Here is a 14841-nt window from a genome sequence, read left to right as displayed (position 1 = left end):
CCTCTGCAACAACTCTCAAGCGTCTCCTTTGGCAAACCTCTCTCATCGCGACATCTTCTTCTCTTTTTCGCTTGCTCGCTTTCTCTCTCTATTTGATTGATCATTCGTCGATCTTAGTCAATCGCAAGGATTAGGGGTGGCGGTCACTAAGGCTGCGGTAATGGCGAGATGTGGTTGTGGAGGTGTCGGAGTGGGGCGGAGTTGAGGCAAGGAAGGGTTGAAGGAGTCTGGAGGAGGGACGGTAGCAGTTGGGATGGGTTGTGGAGGGTGGATGGGGACAAGGATGGGTCGCTGGATCTGGTGGTGGCTGGGTTATGGGTAGGTAAGGTTAGGGTATTTTGGGAATAAAGGGTGTAAATTGAGAAAATAATAAGAAAATGAAGATGGTGTGGAGTTGTGAACTAGAAACGGTGTGTATTGAGGCAAACTATGGTATGTAAATAGAAGCTCCCCCACGAAATTAAACAATGATACCAAAAGTCCCTCAATTAAAAAAATATCATGAATTGACTGAAATGTCCTTCCATATAAGTCGGGAAATATGAAACAATTAACAGTAAAAATTTACTATCAATCAAAGTAAATTTTTACTATCACTATCAAAATAAAATTTTACTAACACCACAAGTCCAAAAGTCAATTTGTATTGATAAAATTTTATTGTGGTTTAGTGTAACATTGTACTATATTTTAGAGTTAATTTTTACTATTAGGTTTGCCAAAGATTGACAACTCATACAGTGTGTCACCAACATAACCTAAGACATGAATGCAAAAGTAAAATTTTACTTTGCATAAAAGTAAAATTTTACTCTAAAATAAGAATAAAATGTTACACTCTGAACCTAAGAGTAAAATGTTATACCATGAATTTAAAAGTAAAATATTACACTCTGAAATTAAAAGTAAAATTTTACTTTGTATAAAAGTAAAATTTTACTCTAAAAAACTAGTAAAATGTTAGACTCTGCAAAAAAAATAAAATTTTATTCTGTATAAAAGTAAAATTTTACTCTGAAAAAAGAGTAAAATATTAGACTCTGAATCTAAAAGTAAAATGTTGCTCTGCACAAAAGTAAAAAAAGCAGAGACAGTATTTGTGGTGGCTGAAGTGTTTGGCAATGACCACCTCTTGACAGTAAAATTTTACTGTCATTCTAACGCCAGAGTAAAATTTTACTCTAATTCTCTCAAACAAAAAAAAGAGCAATAGAACCAGAGTAAAATTTTACTCTCATTATCTGAAATAAAAAACAAAGCAATAGAACCAGAGTAAAACTTTACTCTCATTATCTGAAATAAAAAACAGAGCAATAGAGCCTCTGGTTCTATCAAATGAAATCAGATCAGAAGCAACAAAAATAAATCCAAAAAAAAAAAAAAAACAAATTAATCAACAAATCAACATATTTAATTGAGAAAAAAAACTTCTAAAACTCGATCAACAATCACAAATCTCAATGAAACTCTCGTTTGATTGAGAGTGTTGATCGTCGGCGACGAGATCGTCTATTGTTGACCAAGTGAGAGATCTTTGGCTGCGAGATCTTTAGATTTGGAGGTCGTCTTCATCGATTTCATTCCTGATTTCGTTCATGCGAGATCTTCAGCTCAGATTTCAAATATTTCAAATGTATGATACGTATATATAGAAGAGCAATATTGTGATAAAAAAAATAGAAATTATAAAATGCCCTTATTAAGGTAGGCATTTCCTACTCACGGATTTTTTGAAAGAAAATTGATTGGGTTATGCTTTACCCTAATAAAAAGGCCAAAAGGAACGTTTCACCAAAAATCTCATAACATGGAAGAAATGAACTTTAACATTGAGATGGTTTTTTTCCAAATTATAGAACTTACCAAAATCCATCGAGAAAGCTTGCCTCTGATTCTTATTAATGATATATTGACAGGGATTAGCTTATAAATTTTTAAACTAAAAGTTGCCTTCTTTTTGAACTGGGCAGATTTACCCACCAATCAATGTACTTCCATCCTTGTCTCGGCTAATGAAGGTAAGTATATAACTCTGTTATTTTATCATTGTTATTACTGTTAGTAGTTGTATGAGAAAATTACACTGACCATCTCTATGGAATGTTGAAAAAAAGTAAAGCACCCTTGTGGTCTCTGAAATTACACAGGCCTCCTCTGTTAGAGTTTATTAAGGGATGGAACTATCAAAAGATATAATTTTAAGCCTTTAACTCTTAATATAATAAGCACTTTAATTAAAGCACAGATTATAAAATAAACCAAATGGATGAGAAGATAACATGCAGAAAAGGTAGTGTAGTGCTGCTTGGCATGCTCGAGGCTTACACCTGAATGAGCAAATAAAAGCATTAGTATAATTGAGGGGTTGCCTTAAATTTTATTTTTGTTATCATTGCAGAGCGCCATTGGTGAGGGCATGACTCGGAGGGATCATTCTGATGTGTCCAATCAGGTTTGTTGCTGTAGTTGTATAAAATCTAGTTCACTGACTGAAGCCATTTTTTTCTTTTCTTCCATTCATATACTTATCATTTTTCACTTTCAGTTATATGCAAATTATGCCATTGGGAAAGATGTCCAGGCAATGAAAGCCGTGGTTGGAGAAGAAGCACTCTCATCCGAGGATCTGGTCTGTCACTTGGCATAATTACCATGTTGTTTTTAATTATAAGAATTGTTTATCATTCTTGTTAAAAATTTAACATTGTTAAATCTTCATGAATAAAACAGCTATATCTGGAGTTCTTAGACAAATTTGAGAGGAAATTCGTTGCTCAAGGAGCCTACGATACCCGCAACGTCTTCCAATCGCTTGACCTGGCATGGACTCTGCTCCGCATATTCCCACGTGAGCTTCTCCATCGTATCCCAGCAAAGACCCTTGATCAGTTCTATAGTCGGGATGCAAGTAATTGATGGAGTAAAGGAAATGAGCTCATATAGGCCAGTTTCTTGTTCAGTTGCTTTGGCATGAGTTGTAGGAGATTGATTTTTCACCGTAGTTTTCCTTATTGTCTTGCATCTCTCTCCTCCATCAGGTCCCAAGTAATAATGTGTGCTTATCAAGTTAAAAGACTGCAATATTCTTTCACCGATCGTGTAATCTCTATTTTTCTTATTAATTAAATTTGCGTTATCCAGATATATGAGATGGTTTGGATTTTACATGTGTGTTTCGGGAACAAATAGGCTGCTAGAATTTGATAAGCCCTTATTTTTATGATCTTTATTTTTACATCTCATTTGAGAAGTATGTATATCTTATTTTTGGGATTTTATTTACTATTTTTTATTATTATTATTATGCTTTCATGGTTTGTGGCTTGTTCTGTTTACATGTTGAAATGCATTTGATTCTTGATTGAGATGGAATGAACGTCTGGACAGTCCTATGCTCATTGGGAAACCTTACAGGTGGGGGATGTTGGCGATGGGCAAATCCTGTCAGCACTGTTAAGCCCTGTTTGGTGCATCTTATGGGTGCTGTTTATACTTTTTATGTATTTATATTTATATTTTTAAATTCATGTTTGATTGTTTAATATAGTTTTTAGGTATAGCTTATTAGATAAATTTGCTTTGAATAATCTGTAAAAAAAATTATTAATTGGCCAGTTGGGAGAGGATTGTTATGTTTTTTTGATTAATTAGCTTTTTATTTACAAAAAAATCGAACCAAATAACTGTTTTCAAACTATGTACATTTTTAATACCCAGAAAAAGTAGGTATAAGTACCTCTCGGGGGAAGAATTGTTTTTATATTTTGCATTTTAACCTGTGGAACCTTGAGTGTTTTTTTTTTTTTTTTCTAAAAAAGAAAACAATTTAGAAAATTGACTTACTTTTCAAACTATTTGAGAAACTAACATGTTTTTTAAAATCTAATTTTGAAAATGCGATTTTAAAATTAAAATTACATTTTCAACATATAATTTCACATTGAAATAACATGTTCAAAATGCAATTTTAAAAAGTGAAGTTCATGTCATCATAAATTTTTTTTTCAACATGCGATTGGAACCTTACCAAATTGGAATATGTTTGAACATGTTTGTTTTTTGGGATTTATTTTCCATGGCAGAGGGTATCATAAATCCATGAAAGGACAGACAAAATTAGCATGTAAATAACATCAAAACTATTAAATTGCAAGTAGAACTGGTTTTTTTTTCTTTCTCAGAACGCAAATAGAACTGTTAAACGAATTAAACTAGTCAAATTTGTCCCGTTAAAAGTTCGGTTGAATTAAGTTTTTAAACCAAACTTAAACTTAAACAAGGTATAACTTGGCTTAACTCTATTTGATGCATTATAAAGAGCCAAGCTACTCAAGCTTGGGTCATGATAGATTGCTTAAAATCAGCTCAGAACATAAACAAATTATGCTTGAATACCATCTGCCCAAGACTTGTAACCTGTTGTACGCAAAAAAGCCTTTAACAATCACAAGATCCAAAATTATATTTTTTTTATTGTCACAGAAAATGATCAACTTTCAATGAATTCATCAGCATCCATAGATTTCAGTGATCCAAACAGATTATTGTGTTACAATTCACAGATAAATATCATTTCAAGGGACATCAGAAGTGAACTCTCTCATTGCCATTTAAACATGATGCAGTAAACAACAATTTTGGAACATGAAATTGCAACTTGAAAAAGAAACATTGACCCAAACTTTTCCTTCAAAATATTATACAAAGATCCTTATAGGGCCTAATTAATCTTCCAAATAAACCAGGATTTTTTATTTTTATTTTTTAATAAAGTTTGTAACTAAGAATGAAAAATAAAAATAAAAAAAATTGAAAGAAAAAACAAAATTAACTCATCCTGCTTTTGATGTTCTTGTTACATGTGGCAGTACAACTGAATCAAGGTTCCCAGGATAAGGAGTCCACAACCCTAACCCTCCCCTACTCTCTTTCAAACCACTATTCTTTCCCTTAAACTCATCCAAGGATTTCACCCATTCGATTTTGGAAGAATGCTCGCGAGTGTGAGGGTGCAACACAAAGATCGAGTTGTACTCGCAGTTTGGAAACATAAAGAATTTGAACGGGTGCCCTAACCTGTAAACGACGTAGCCAAAGCTTAACTGATCTCTCGGTGTAAAGAGGTTGACCTCGTTGAACCACAAGCAGCTAAATAAATCATTCAGCGCTGTATGTTCACGTATAATTATGGCTCCCTCTGGCACATCTGCATTTTACCACCAAAAAAACAAAACAAAACTGTCAATATAGCACAAATATGAGCAGAATACTAGAATAATAAAACGAGTTCTGAATTTACCATTATGTTGTATGGTACTTCTAACGGAAATTAAAGTGATTAGTCAAGAGCATTCATTATGTACAGTGTGCCTCATGACTTTGAGAAGATTATTCCTTCTTTTTCCTCCAAAAAAAAAATACCGCAAAGCCCATATCTCAGCAGAGATCCATGGGCATTTATTTTGAGGTGATCCACAAGTGATAACATTTCTGACCTTCACCTCCCTTGTGGCTTTGCTTAAAACCCAAAAAAAAGAAAAAAAAAAGAAGAACAACAACAACAACAACAATTGAACTAAAATACGCTGGGATTTCTTTCTTACCACTGACGGTTTTTTTCTTTGGACTCCATGGCTTCATCCCTTCATAACGGTATATTTTCATGTGAAGATCAATCAGAGGTCGAGCATATCGCTTCCTCCGTTTGTTTGCATCAGCCTCCTCATATATACTGTGATGGTGCTTGCGCTGAGCAATGGCAAATGTGTGCTTTCCGCGCCACAAGTATCTGCGAAATCATGACAAAATTTGTCTTAATCAAGAGGCCCCATTAGTTAAAGGTTAACTTGATTAGATCATCTCAAAAGTCACAGCATTATTGCAGTTTTGAACAATAGACTAAGATATCAAAACTTTTAAGGGCATAAGCATACTCTTCATCCAATTACATGCATATGTTTTGTTCCAATAATTCGCTTTACATATGCCAATAGAGATGCACTATGCATTAACGCACAAAGTGCACACCATTACGCGCACATTGACATTTATGCAATCAATGCATCGACACTTTAGTCTTGTGTTTAACTTAAAGCTTGATTGAATATGAAACATTACAAATACAGATTTGTCCACATTAAACAAGAATAGAAGACCAGACCTTTCTAGCATAAGCAATGGATCGACTATTAGCTCCATTTTACCATCAATCCATATGCTGTACTGTGCTTGAGGAAATAATCTGTGGGTTAATATTTTGGGAACTTTTCCATTCCTCCTGGGTTCATCATAAGGTTGATGTTTCAGCAGAATAATACGCCAAATACCAACCCATTGTCCCCCATCATTGTCCTCTCTGACAGTAACATTCTTCTTGATGAAATCAAAGGATATTTCATCCACCACCATAAGAAAACAGAAGAGCTGTTGAGATCGTGAGCTGACATTGGAAGGCTGATGAGGCACATCATATCCATCAAAAATGCCAGATGCAACCACAAACCTACACTTCTCCACATATTTGACGTCTTTTGGAGCCATCTCTGCACCGCCACCTTGAATGAAACCACAGTGCACCTAAAGATAGAAAACACAAGAAACAAGTAAAATCTGATACATATTCAGAAAGGAAGGCAAGAGTGACACTGTGTTCTCATAAAAATAGATTACACAGTAAACAATTAAAAGCTGATATAAGTTTAGAAGAGAAGGCAGAAGCGACGGTGTATATTTATTTACAATAATTCACTCACAAAAAGTTATGGTTGAATCATGTGCAGATCTACTTATCTCTCATTTTTTGCCATTTTGTTTAGAAGCCATCATCAAACTCAGCTAACATTATACATACACATTTAAAGAACAAAGCACATAATAAGCAATAGTACCATAATATTTTAGTTGACTGCAAATTGCCTCCAAGGTTTTTCATTTATCTAGATTGCAGGTTTTTCATTTATCAATGGGCCTTTAAACATAACACATATATCCAAAACGCAGAACATCTGTTCATTTAATGCAATATGCTCATAACATTTGGCTTAGCTTTGCATTAAGAATGACAAATAATCCTTTTGTTCCAAAAATACTTACTTGACCAAATGATATGGAGATTTGGTCAAGAAAATAAACAAAAATAAATTAAGAAGAATTGAACTGTAAATTGGGGTAAATATTCACCTTCATGATTGATTTTAGTTTAAAACTCTCCTCTCTTTGCAACCAGCTTTGATGCCCTCCAAATAGTGGAGGTGACTGAGATCCATTATTTTCTACCTCATCCTCCAAAATATATGATAAATGTTGAACAACTTTGTCAGGAGTTCTTCTCTTCGGCATAATTATTTTGTCTGGGTCATCCACGACGGGAATAGGACAACCTAATTGTATGCCAGCACAAACAATATCACTCGTCATCTTTACATTGAGATGAAAAATTCAAACAACAGACATTGCTGTGATCTTACGGTGTGTTGGTTTTGGTACAAGTCCCATTGTGTCTAACATTACAAATACCTTGCTGTCTCTGTTACAAATAGCTGCAAATGAAACAGAAAAATTATAGAACCATCATTTCAAACAAATAAAATAGAAAAATATGTGAATTTGGGGTAGAAAATTTGAATTGCATGTGAATTTTCAATTTTGCATCTAGCATGCATAGCCCAATCTCCTAATTCATACAAAAACTTTTAAGAACTAGAAAAAAATGAAGCCATGACAACAGGAACTGAAAAAGAAATAACTTTCTTTGCAGCACTTCCTTAACTTTATAAGTTCAATTCCAAACACTAAAAAATCTTTCATAATGCTCCTTCCCAATAACACCAACCAAGAAGAAAAAGTGACCTTCCAAAGAGAGGCTTTGTATGGGCCATCTAACACTAATGTGGCCAAGTATATTTTTGCCAACTGCCAGGTAATTTACCCTAAATATTAAATGTTTTGAAGAAGGATTGAGTCAGTCCCACGTTCAGGACTGTTAATTTCATAGATGCCACAAACAAATGCTTCTCAAACCTTCTACTGAAAGAGCAGCCAAAGTCCGCAATAAGGCAGTAATTGCATGTGCACCATATTACCATAGAATCAAAATGGGCAGCTGCTTCTTCTAGCAAATTTTCCTACTAGTGCACATAATAATGACGATCATTTATAAAAGTTTTCTTCGATATGTCTGCTTAATTATTTGCCTTCATAATGAAAGCACGGAACCAACTTAAGAGATTGACCTCAGATGTTAATGTCAGTTAAAATATTATGCTAAATATTCTATCATTTACATCCTGCAAAAACTTCCTTTGAACGGTTTCCATATCATAATATGAAGACAAGAAAGTATAAATTGAAAACTTATATTCAATTAATATTACCCCTCCGTCCCAAAATATTAGCCCCTTTTGGGGAATTTAACTTTTTTTTGTAGTACAATTATTACATTTCAAAAATATTAACTTTCCAAAACTGCCCCTTCGTAGTACAAGTATTACACGTCAAATAATGCTAATGAATTTAAAAGAAAGGTAAAAAAGGAAATTCATTTTATTTTAGTTATTGATTTTTGAAAAAAGACTAATATTTTGAGATAGTGAAAAATAGAATAAGGGACTAATATTTTGGGGCGGAGGGAGTAACAAGAAATAATTACAATTCTTTGAAATAGAGACGTACTGATATCTCTAAAATACCTGAAAAGAAAGCTAGGGAAGATTGGCAAGACCAAACATGAAACAATAGTACAATGAGAATGAGCAGCATCCACAAGATGCCCCCCACAAGAACCAAACGAATAAAAGCCTTCTTCCAAAGAATCTTCAATGGGTAATCTTGGGACAACTTCACTGGAGAAAAGAACCCACCTTCAGCATCTGCATCCACCACCCACAAAATTTTACCCACATTTTGTGCCCTTCATAGATCCAGGAAATATCTATATATATAATATACAAACATATTGTGTGTGTATAAATGACTTGCCTTTAGTTTGCCGGTGTTGATTATGATGTTCTGATCTCCGGCTTGCCCGTAAAGAAACGGAGCGTTGGAAGTCTCTATCCATATTCAATGACTTTGGCTACTCATAATAACAAACGAAATCCTACAAAAGGAAAGAAATCAAACAATGATCATTTTTTCAATATGAAATCAAACAAGGTTCAATCTTTCTTGAAATAAAAATGTCTTTAAAAAGCAATTAAAATATAGTATTAACAAGATCAGACAATACAGTCCTTACAATCTATTGAAACATACAAATTACCAAGTAGTTCAGTGATGGCTTACATTTAGAAACTCTGCAAACTTTCTTGCAAAGTGTTTAAATGTATTATACATATATATATACACTATAAAGTGTGCAAAGGCACGGCAAGTGCAATGAAATCTCAGGAATAAGAATACTACAAACAAACCACCACCCGTGTGAAGCAATGATATTAACCCATTTGTTTCACATTTTGACAATGAATACTATGTAAAACTTTGGAGAGTAACGCTCCGTTTGTTTGGGCAGATTTTTTTTGTCTTTTCATATTTTATGGCATTTAGTACAATAGAAAACGAAAGTTAACGGAAAACATTTTTCATAGTCAACCAAAAATAAGACCAAGACCATTTAGGAGAGAAATATTTTCCACTCTTAAAGAGTTGGAAACAAAACAAAAATCTTACCAACCACATTACCACCGCCACTCTCACCTCCACCACCACACAGCCTATCACCACGGCCACCATCAACGTTGCCATCACCGCCACCGCCACCCTTCACCTTCATCCCACCACCACCAAACATATCTAGAAAAAGCTTTCTGGTGAAAATATTTTCCATTAGAAAATGTTTTTCGCGCAAACAAACTATGCGTAAGTAAAACATTTTGGTGCCCGTTGCATCAATGGCGTCTTCAAATGCAACGAATTTCCACAACAAAAAAATTCAACACAGATCCATCAAATTGTAATCGTAATCAGTTTTTAAGTTTCAATTTCTTTGAAATTGTTAAATTACAGAACCAAACACACAACGCGAATTAAGCTGCAAACAAACAAACAGAGGGAAAAAAAAAATGAAGAGATAATCTGAAAGAGAAAACATATACAGATCTCGTACCTGACAAACGGTGATTTGTGGAATTCAATTCAGCTCCGTTCTCAAACAAGAAAGCAACAGCCTATAATCGACACAGAAACACATACACGAAAAATTACACGCATATATGTATATATACATGATAATGTATCAATTAATATATATAAGAATGAGAATTTGAAGCAATCTGTTCTTGAATCTGATGATTGAGAGAGAAAGTGGAAGACAGGTAAACGAAAGCGAACAGTCCAATTCCAAGAAACCAAAATGTGGTTTTCACGGTTGAAACGACGTCGTGGACATCGCTGTGAGTGGGGAGCATCTATTTACAAACATCAAATACACCCATTGCACATCTTTCTCACTACACACGCCAAAAAATTAATTCCTAATTAGTTTAGAGTGCTACTATTAGTACCTATCAAAATTCTTTAAACCCCTCATTTCTTTAGACCCCAACCCTAAACTCTAAATTTTAATAATATTTTTTTGGACACCCCACTTATTACCAAATCTACCCATATTCATAATATTTTTCACAATGAAATGCACACCCGCCTAATTTTTCATCCCTCTCCTTCCCTGACTCACTCAATCTTCAGAGTTTGGAGCTTTGGTCTAGTATAGAATTCTTGGACCCCAACCCTCCATCACTCTCATCGCCATCTCAACCATCAACAGAGCATTCCGACGACTCTCATCTTCTCTGAACGCTCTCTGTATCGCCGAATCAGTAACCTCTCTCATTCTCTTATCATCATCTTCTTCGTTACTTTTTGTATCTTCGTCATCGCTGAGATCGATCAAAGATACTCCAATTTCTACGGGATTTGCATAACCATTTGCAAGATAAGGAAAAACAGAATCATCGTCTAAATCGCCATCAGAATTCTGAATGTAGCACAAAACAATTTGTTCACCACTGTGTAGCCGAAAAAATGTATTTTGTTCAGAACTTTTTTGTCGAACAATAATGATCATGTCAGCACTGTATGTCCGAACAAAATTCGTTCATCACTGTGTAACTTGAATCCATTCCAATTCACAACTTAAAATAACATGAATTAAATCCATTCAAAACACATAACTTAAATCCATTCAAATTCACTCTTTTCCATTCTAAGTTAGTTTGACAAAGAAAATTACATAACTGACTATCTGCATTAATGTTCGGAACCTATGTATTGAACGAAAGGATTATGTTTAGTACTGTATTACCGAACATAATTCTAACAGTCAGCAAACCAGTACTGAATAGCTCGAACGAAACAAAAACTACTGAAAACGACCGAGAATGTTAATACAAGACAGATAAACTTATCAATGGAACACCGCTCTCACTAGAATTGTTGTCATCGTCCTCCATTGCTTTACACAGTGAAATAAGTGATGAAGTATACGTTATACTTGAAGCAAAACTTTCAAGTTCAATAGCATTGATGATGGTGATGAAGATGACACATTCAGGATTTAAGATTATTTGAAAAATAATATATTTAGGGTTTATGTTAGTTGGTTATGAAAAGTAATAGGTTTAGAGTTTACAAACATGGAATACATATAGTTGGAGTTGGAAGTGGAGGTGGGGGTGGGGGTGGGGGTGGGGGTGAGTGTCCAATATTATAGAGTATTAGTTCTTATTGATAGGTGAGTGTTCCATTTAATAATGTCTTTTAATGTAATTTTACTTTAGGATATAATTGTAATAAAAAAAAATTATAAAATGGGGGGTCCAAAAAATTTTGCCAAGTGCTCATAACAGCACTCTTAGTTTACTCACTGCACATACGGTTCATTCCACATCTACCCTCATACACACACACACACCCCTGACCCCAAACCCAGCTCTCCCAACGGTGCAAATACACCCATTGAAACTGAAGCTACATCTTCAATCCTGAAGCTTACCGTGTTGAAGACATTACCCCATAGCTGAAGTTTACCTTGTTGAAGACATTACCCCATAGTAGAAGCTTCACACAACTTTCATCCCCAAAGCTGCATCCATCAAGACATCCCATTGAAGCATTCCAACACATTTTCAATCCTTATTTTGTATTTAGGTGAGTTTACTTTTCAATCCCCATTCCTATTTAATTTGCAATGTAGAGTTTTGTTTTTATCATTTTGAAAACAAACGAAGGCCCAGGAATGTAAACAAATCGTTCGAAATTGGTTTTCTGAAATTAAGGAATTTGTTCGGAAGTAGGAATCCAGTAGGTTTCTGAATTTTTTTTATTATTTCGGCAGTCAACTTTTGAATATTTTAAATTCGGACAACAATCAACTTTCGAAATCAATTTTTTGTTTCGGTTTTCAACTTCCGAACATTTTTTTTTCTCCCTTCTTTTGTATATTCTTTTTACATTTGTATAGTCATCAAACATATTAATTTTTGCAGATAATATGGATTTTGAATATCAACAATGTGTCCCACCTACTGCTTCAAATAGACGACGTCGTGAATTGGATGTTGACCATGAACGGGGACGGTGGCGTGGGCGAGAACGAGGTCGAGGTCGTGGTCGAGATCGTGATCCAGTTTCGGTAGAATATGATATCCCTAGTGCCAGTCAAAGTCGAAGTCGAAGCCAAAGATGAGTTCAAGGTGATGATATGCCTGACATTGCTATGGATGACGTCTCTTTACCCGATTCTCTTACTGTTCAGGAAGAGTATCTTACTCATGCTTTTCCAGGTGGACTGAATGATCCATCAATACTGCGGAGTTTCAATAATCATGTCGTTGCAGCTATTTGGCACAAGGAGGTAAACATTCCTGAGTATAAGTGAAATTCATTTGTATATGATTTTTTTTTTTTTTTTGTGTATGTGTGTGTTGTATGGTAGTTTCTAATGAGATATCATTTGTGTTATAGGAACGAGAGCCCCTAAAGTGTCATAATCACTCTTCGAAGATCCTTGCATGGCCATGGTGGTCAGTAGACAAAAACACCAAATTCAAAGCCATTATTGAGCAGTCTGGGCTGTCACAATTAGCTCGGTGCACTTATCGGTTCGTCAACAAGCTTCTAACCTCCAGTTTTGTTGAGAGATGGCAACCTGAGACGAACACATTTCACATGACAATTGGTGAGATGACATTGACTTTGGATGATGTTGGCAATATTCTTAGCCTTCCCATTGTAGGCAGATTAGTCAGCGTACCAAATGTGACGGATTATCATGGAGTTACACTACTAGTTTTTGGCTTGGGGATTACTGAACTTGTAGCACATGAAGAGATTTCTACTACTGGTGTTAATTCAGTCAGGCTTGAGTGGTTACGAAGTCAGTTTGTTGGTATCACAGATTCAGACCCCAATGAGGTTATACAGTGCGCTGCTAGAGCTTATTTGTTGTTTCTGTTGGGATGTACACTTTCCAGTGACAAGAGTGGCGGCAAGGTTCCTGTTGTTTACCTTAGCTTATTAATGGATTTGGGATCCATTCGTACTTATGACTGGGGTGCTGCTGCATTAGTATTTTTATACAGGCAATTGGGGTATGCTAGCCGGTCCGGGGTTAAGCAGATGGGTGGTTATATGACTCTTTTGGAGGCATGGATTTATGAGCACTTCCGAGCATTTCGACCTCACCAGAACATGGGCTAAAATGAAGGCATGCCACACGTGTAACATTGGGCATCTAGGAGAAAGGCAGGTTCCTCCATTGATCATTTGAAATCTTTTCTAGCCGGGCTTGACAGTTTGGTAGCGACTGATGTAAGTTTACTCGTCCTGAGATAATTTTAACACTTTCCATTTATCTTACCCTTTATATACTTTAATTTAAAAACACTTTACGTTTACAGGTTATTTAGGATCCATACCACAGTTACAGAGACCGGCATCCATGTAACCCGGTTACGTTCTACCGTGGATGCTTAAAGTGCTTAGACGCGGTCAAACCCTATCATCCAGATAGAGTTCTGAGGCAGTATGGCAGGGTTCAAACCATCCCAGATGCACTGCTAGCTCCCAGTCGTAGTGCTCGAGACAACATATCTGCACGATATACAGTCATGTATAGATACTTGGATAAGATTTGAGAGGCTTAGGATAACCACATGTTATCTGAGCAACGGAGGAGCATACCAGTTCGTCAACCTTAGGAATGTATACCGGGTTACATGGATTGATATAAGAATATCACGCACCTTTATGTTGAGCACACTGATGAACCGCGTGTCCATGACCATCAGGATTTCAGCCAACATGCCGATGTAATATATTATCCTCTTTTATGCATTTGTAACTTACTTTTTATTTTCTAATATGTTCCTTAAAATGTGATATTCCTTTCAAATGCAGCGTATTGCACGTGTACTACAGATTTCACATTCTATTATTGACGTTGGTTATGAGGAGGGGATTTGACATCCTCGTTGACTTTACCAGGCTATCGAGAGTATAATGCATGTCCTTGAAGGTTAACACATTGACAAAGCTGGACCTAGTTCTGCTGGACCTAGTTATACTGGAGGTCACTTTTCATCTCCGACATTGACATATAGTCGTAGGCATACAGCTGATTCGTGACATGTTATTTGTTAGTTGATGAATTTTTAGTGGTGTTTTTTGTAAGCCGATATTGTTGTAATGGTAACAGTGGTTAATATTTTCTTATTAAATGATATTGTTGTAATAATATTTTATTATTAGAATGGAATGGTAACAATGGTCGTTGATTTTGTAAATGATATTTTCTTATTACAATAGAATGGTAACATCAACATCAAAAACACATCCATTAAT

The 14841-nt window shown here is 35.2% G+C and overlaps 2 protein-coding genes across 3 annotated transcripts; one reads left to right on the top strand and one right to left on the bottom strand.

Annotated features, from left to right (window-relative positions):
- The first annotated feature begins 1921 nt into the window (after positions 1-1921).
- Positions 1922-3144, top strand: LOC145806484 (V-type proton ATPase subunit B 2-like). Its single transcript, XM_082903694.1, has 4 exons — positions 1922-2018; positions 2399-2452; positions 2546-2629; positions 2731-3144. Exons 1-4 carry the CDS (start codon positions 2013-2015, stop codon positions 2914-2916), a joined length of 330 nt encoding a protein of 109 aa, XP_082759820.1. The 5' UTR covers positions 1922-2012; the 3' UTR covers positions 2917-3144.
- Positions 3145-4724: 1580 nt separating this feature from the next.
- LOC145819892 (putative hexosyltransferase MUCI70) lies at positions 4725-10414 on the bottom strand. 2 transcript variants are annotated; one of them, XR_014360634.1, is made up of 8 exons: positions 10106-10390; positions 8977-9097; positions 8688-8867; positions 7467-7538; positions 7180-7379; positions 6161-6576; positions 5300-5788; positions 4725-5206 (listed from the first exon to the last, which is right to left on the bottom strand). XR_014360634.1 is itself a non-coding variant. In XM_082913846.1 (8 exons), the coding sequence occupies exons 2-8, from the start codon at positions 9056-9058 to the stop codon at positions 4833-4835; spliced, it is 1509 nt and encodes a 502-aa protein (XP_082769972.1). In that variant the 5' UTR covers positions 9059-9097; positions 10106-10414; the 3' UTR covers positions 4725-4832. The 2 variants fall into 2 exon arrangements, 1 of the variants encoding a protein (XP_082769972.1); XM_082913846.1 differs by having other exon boundaries at positions 5604-5788; positions 10106-10414.
- Between the last annotated feature and the right edge of the window lie 4427 nt (positions 10415-14841).

The sequence above is a fragment of the Camellia sinensis genome, chromosome 2, assembly GCF_055761805.1.
Source record: "Camellia sinensis isolate YWXY chromosome 2, ASM5576180v1, whole genome shotgun sequence".
In the NCBI taxonomy this organism is placed as follows: domain Eukaryota; kingdom Viridiplantae; phylum Streptophyta; class Magnoliopsida; order Ericales; family Theaceae; genus Camellia; species Camellia sinensis.
Note: the sequence above shows the minus strand (reverse complement) of the source record. Positions and strands in the feature narration are given on the sequence as shown.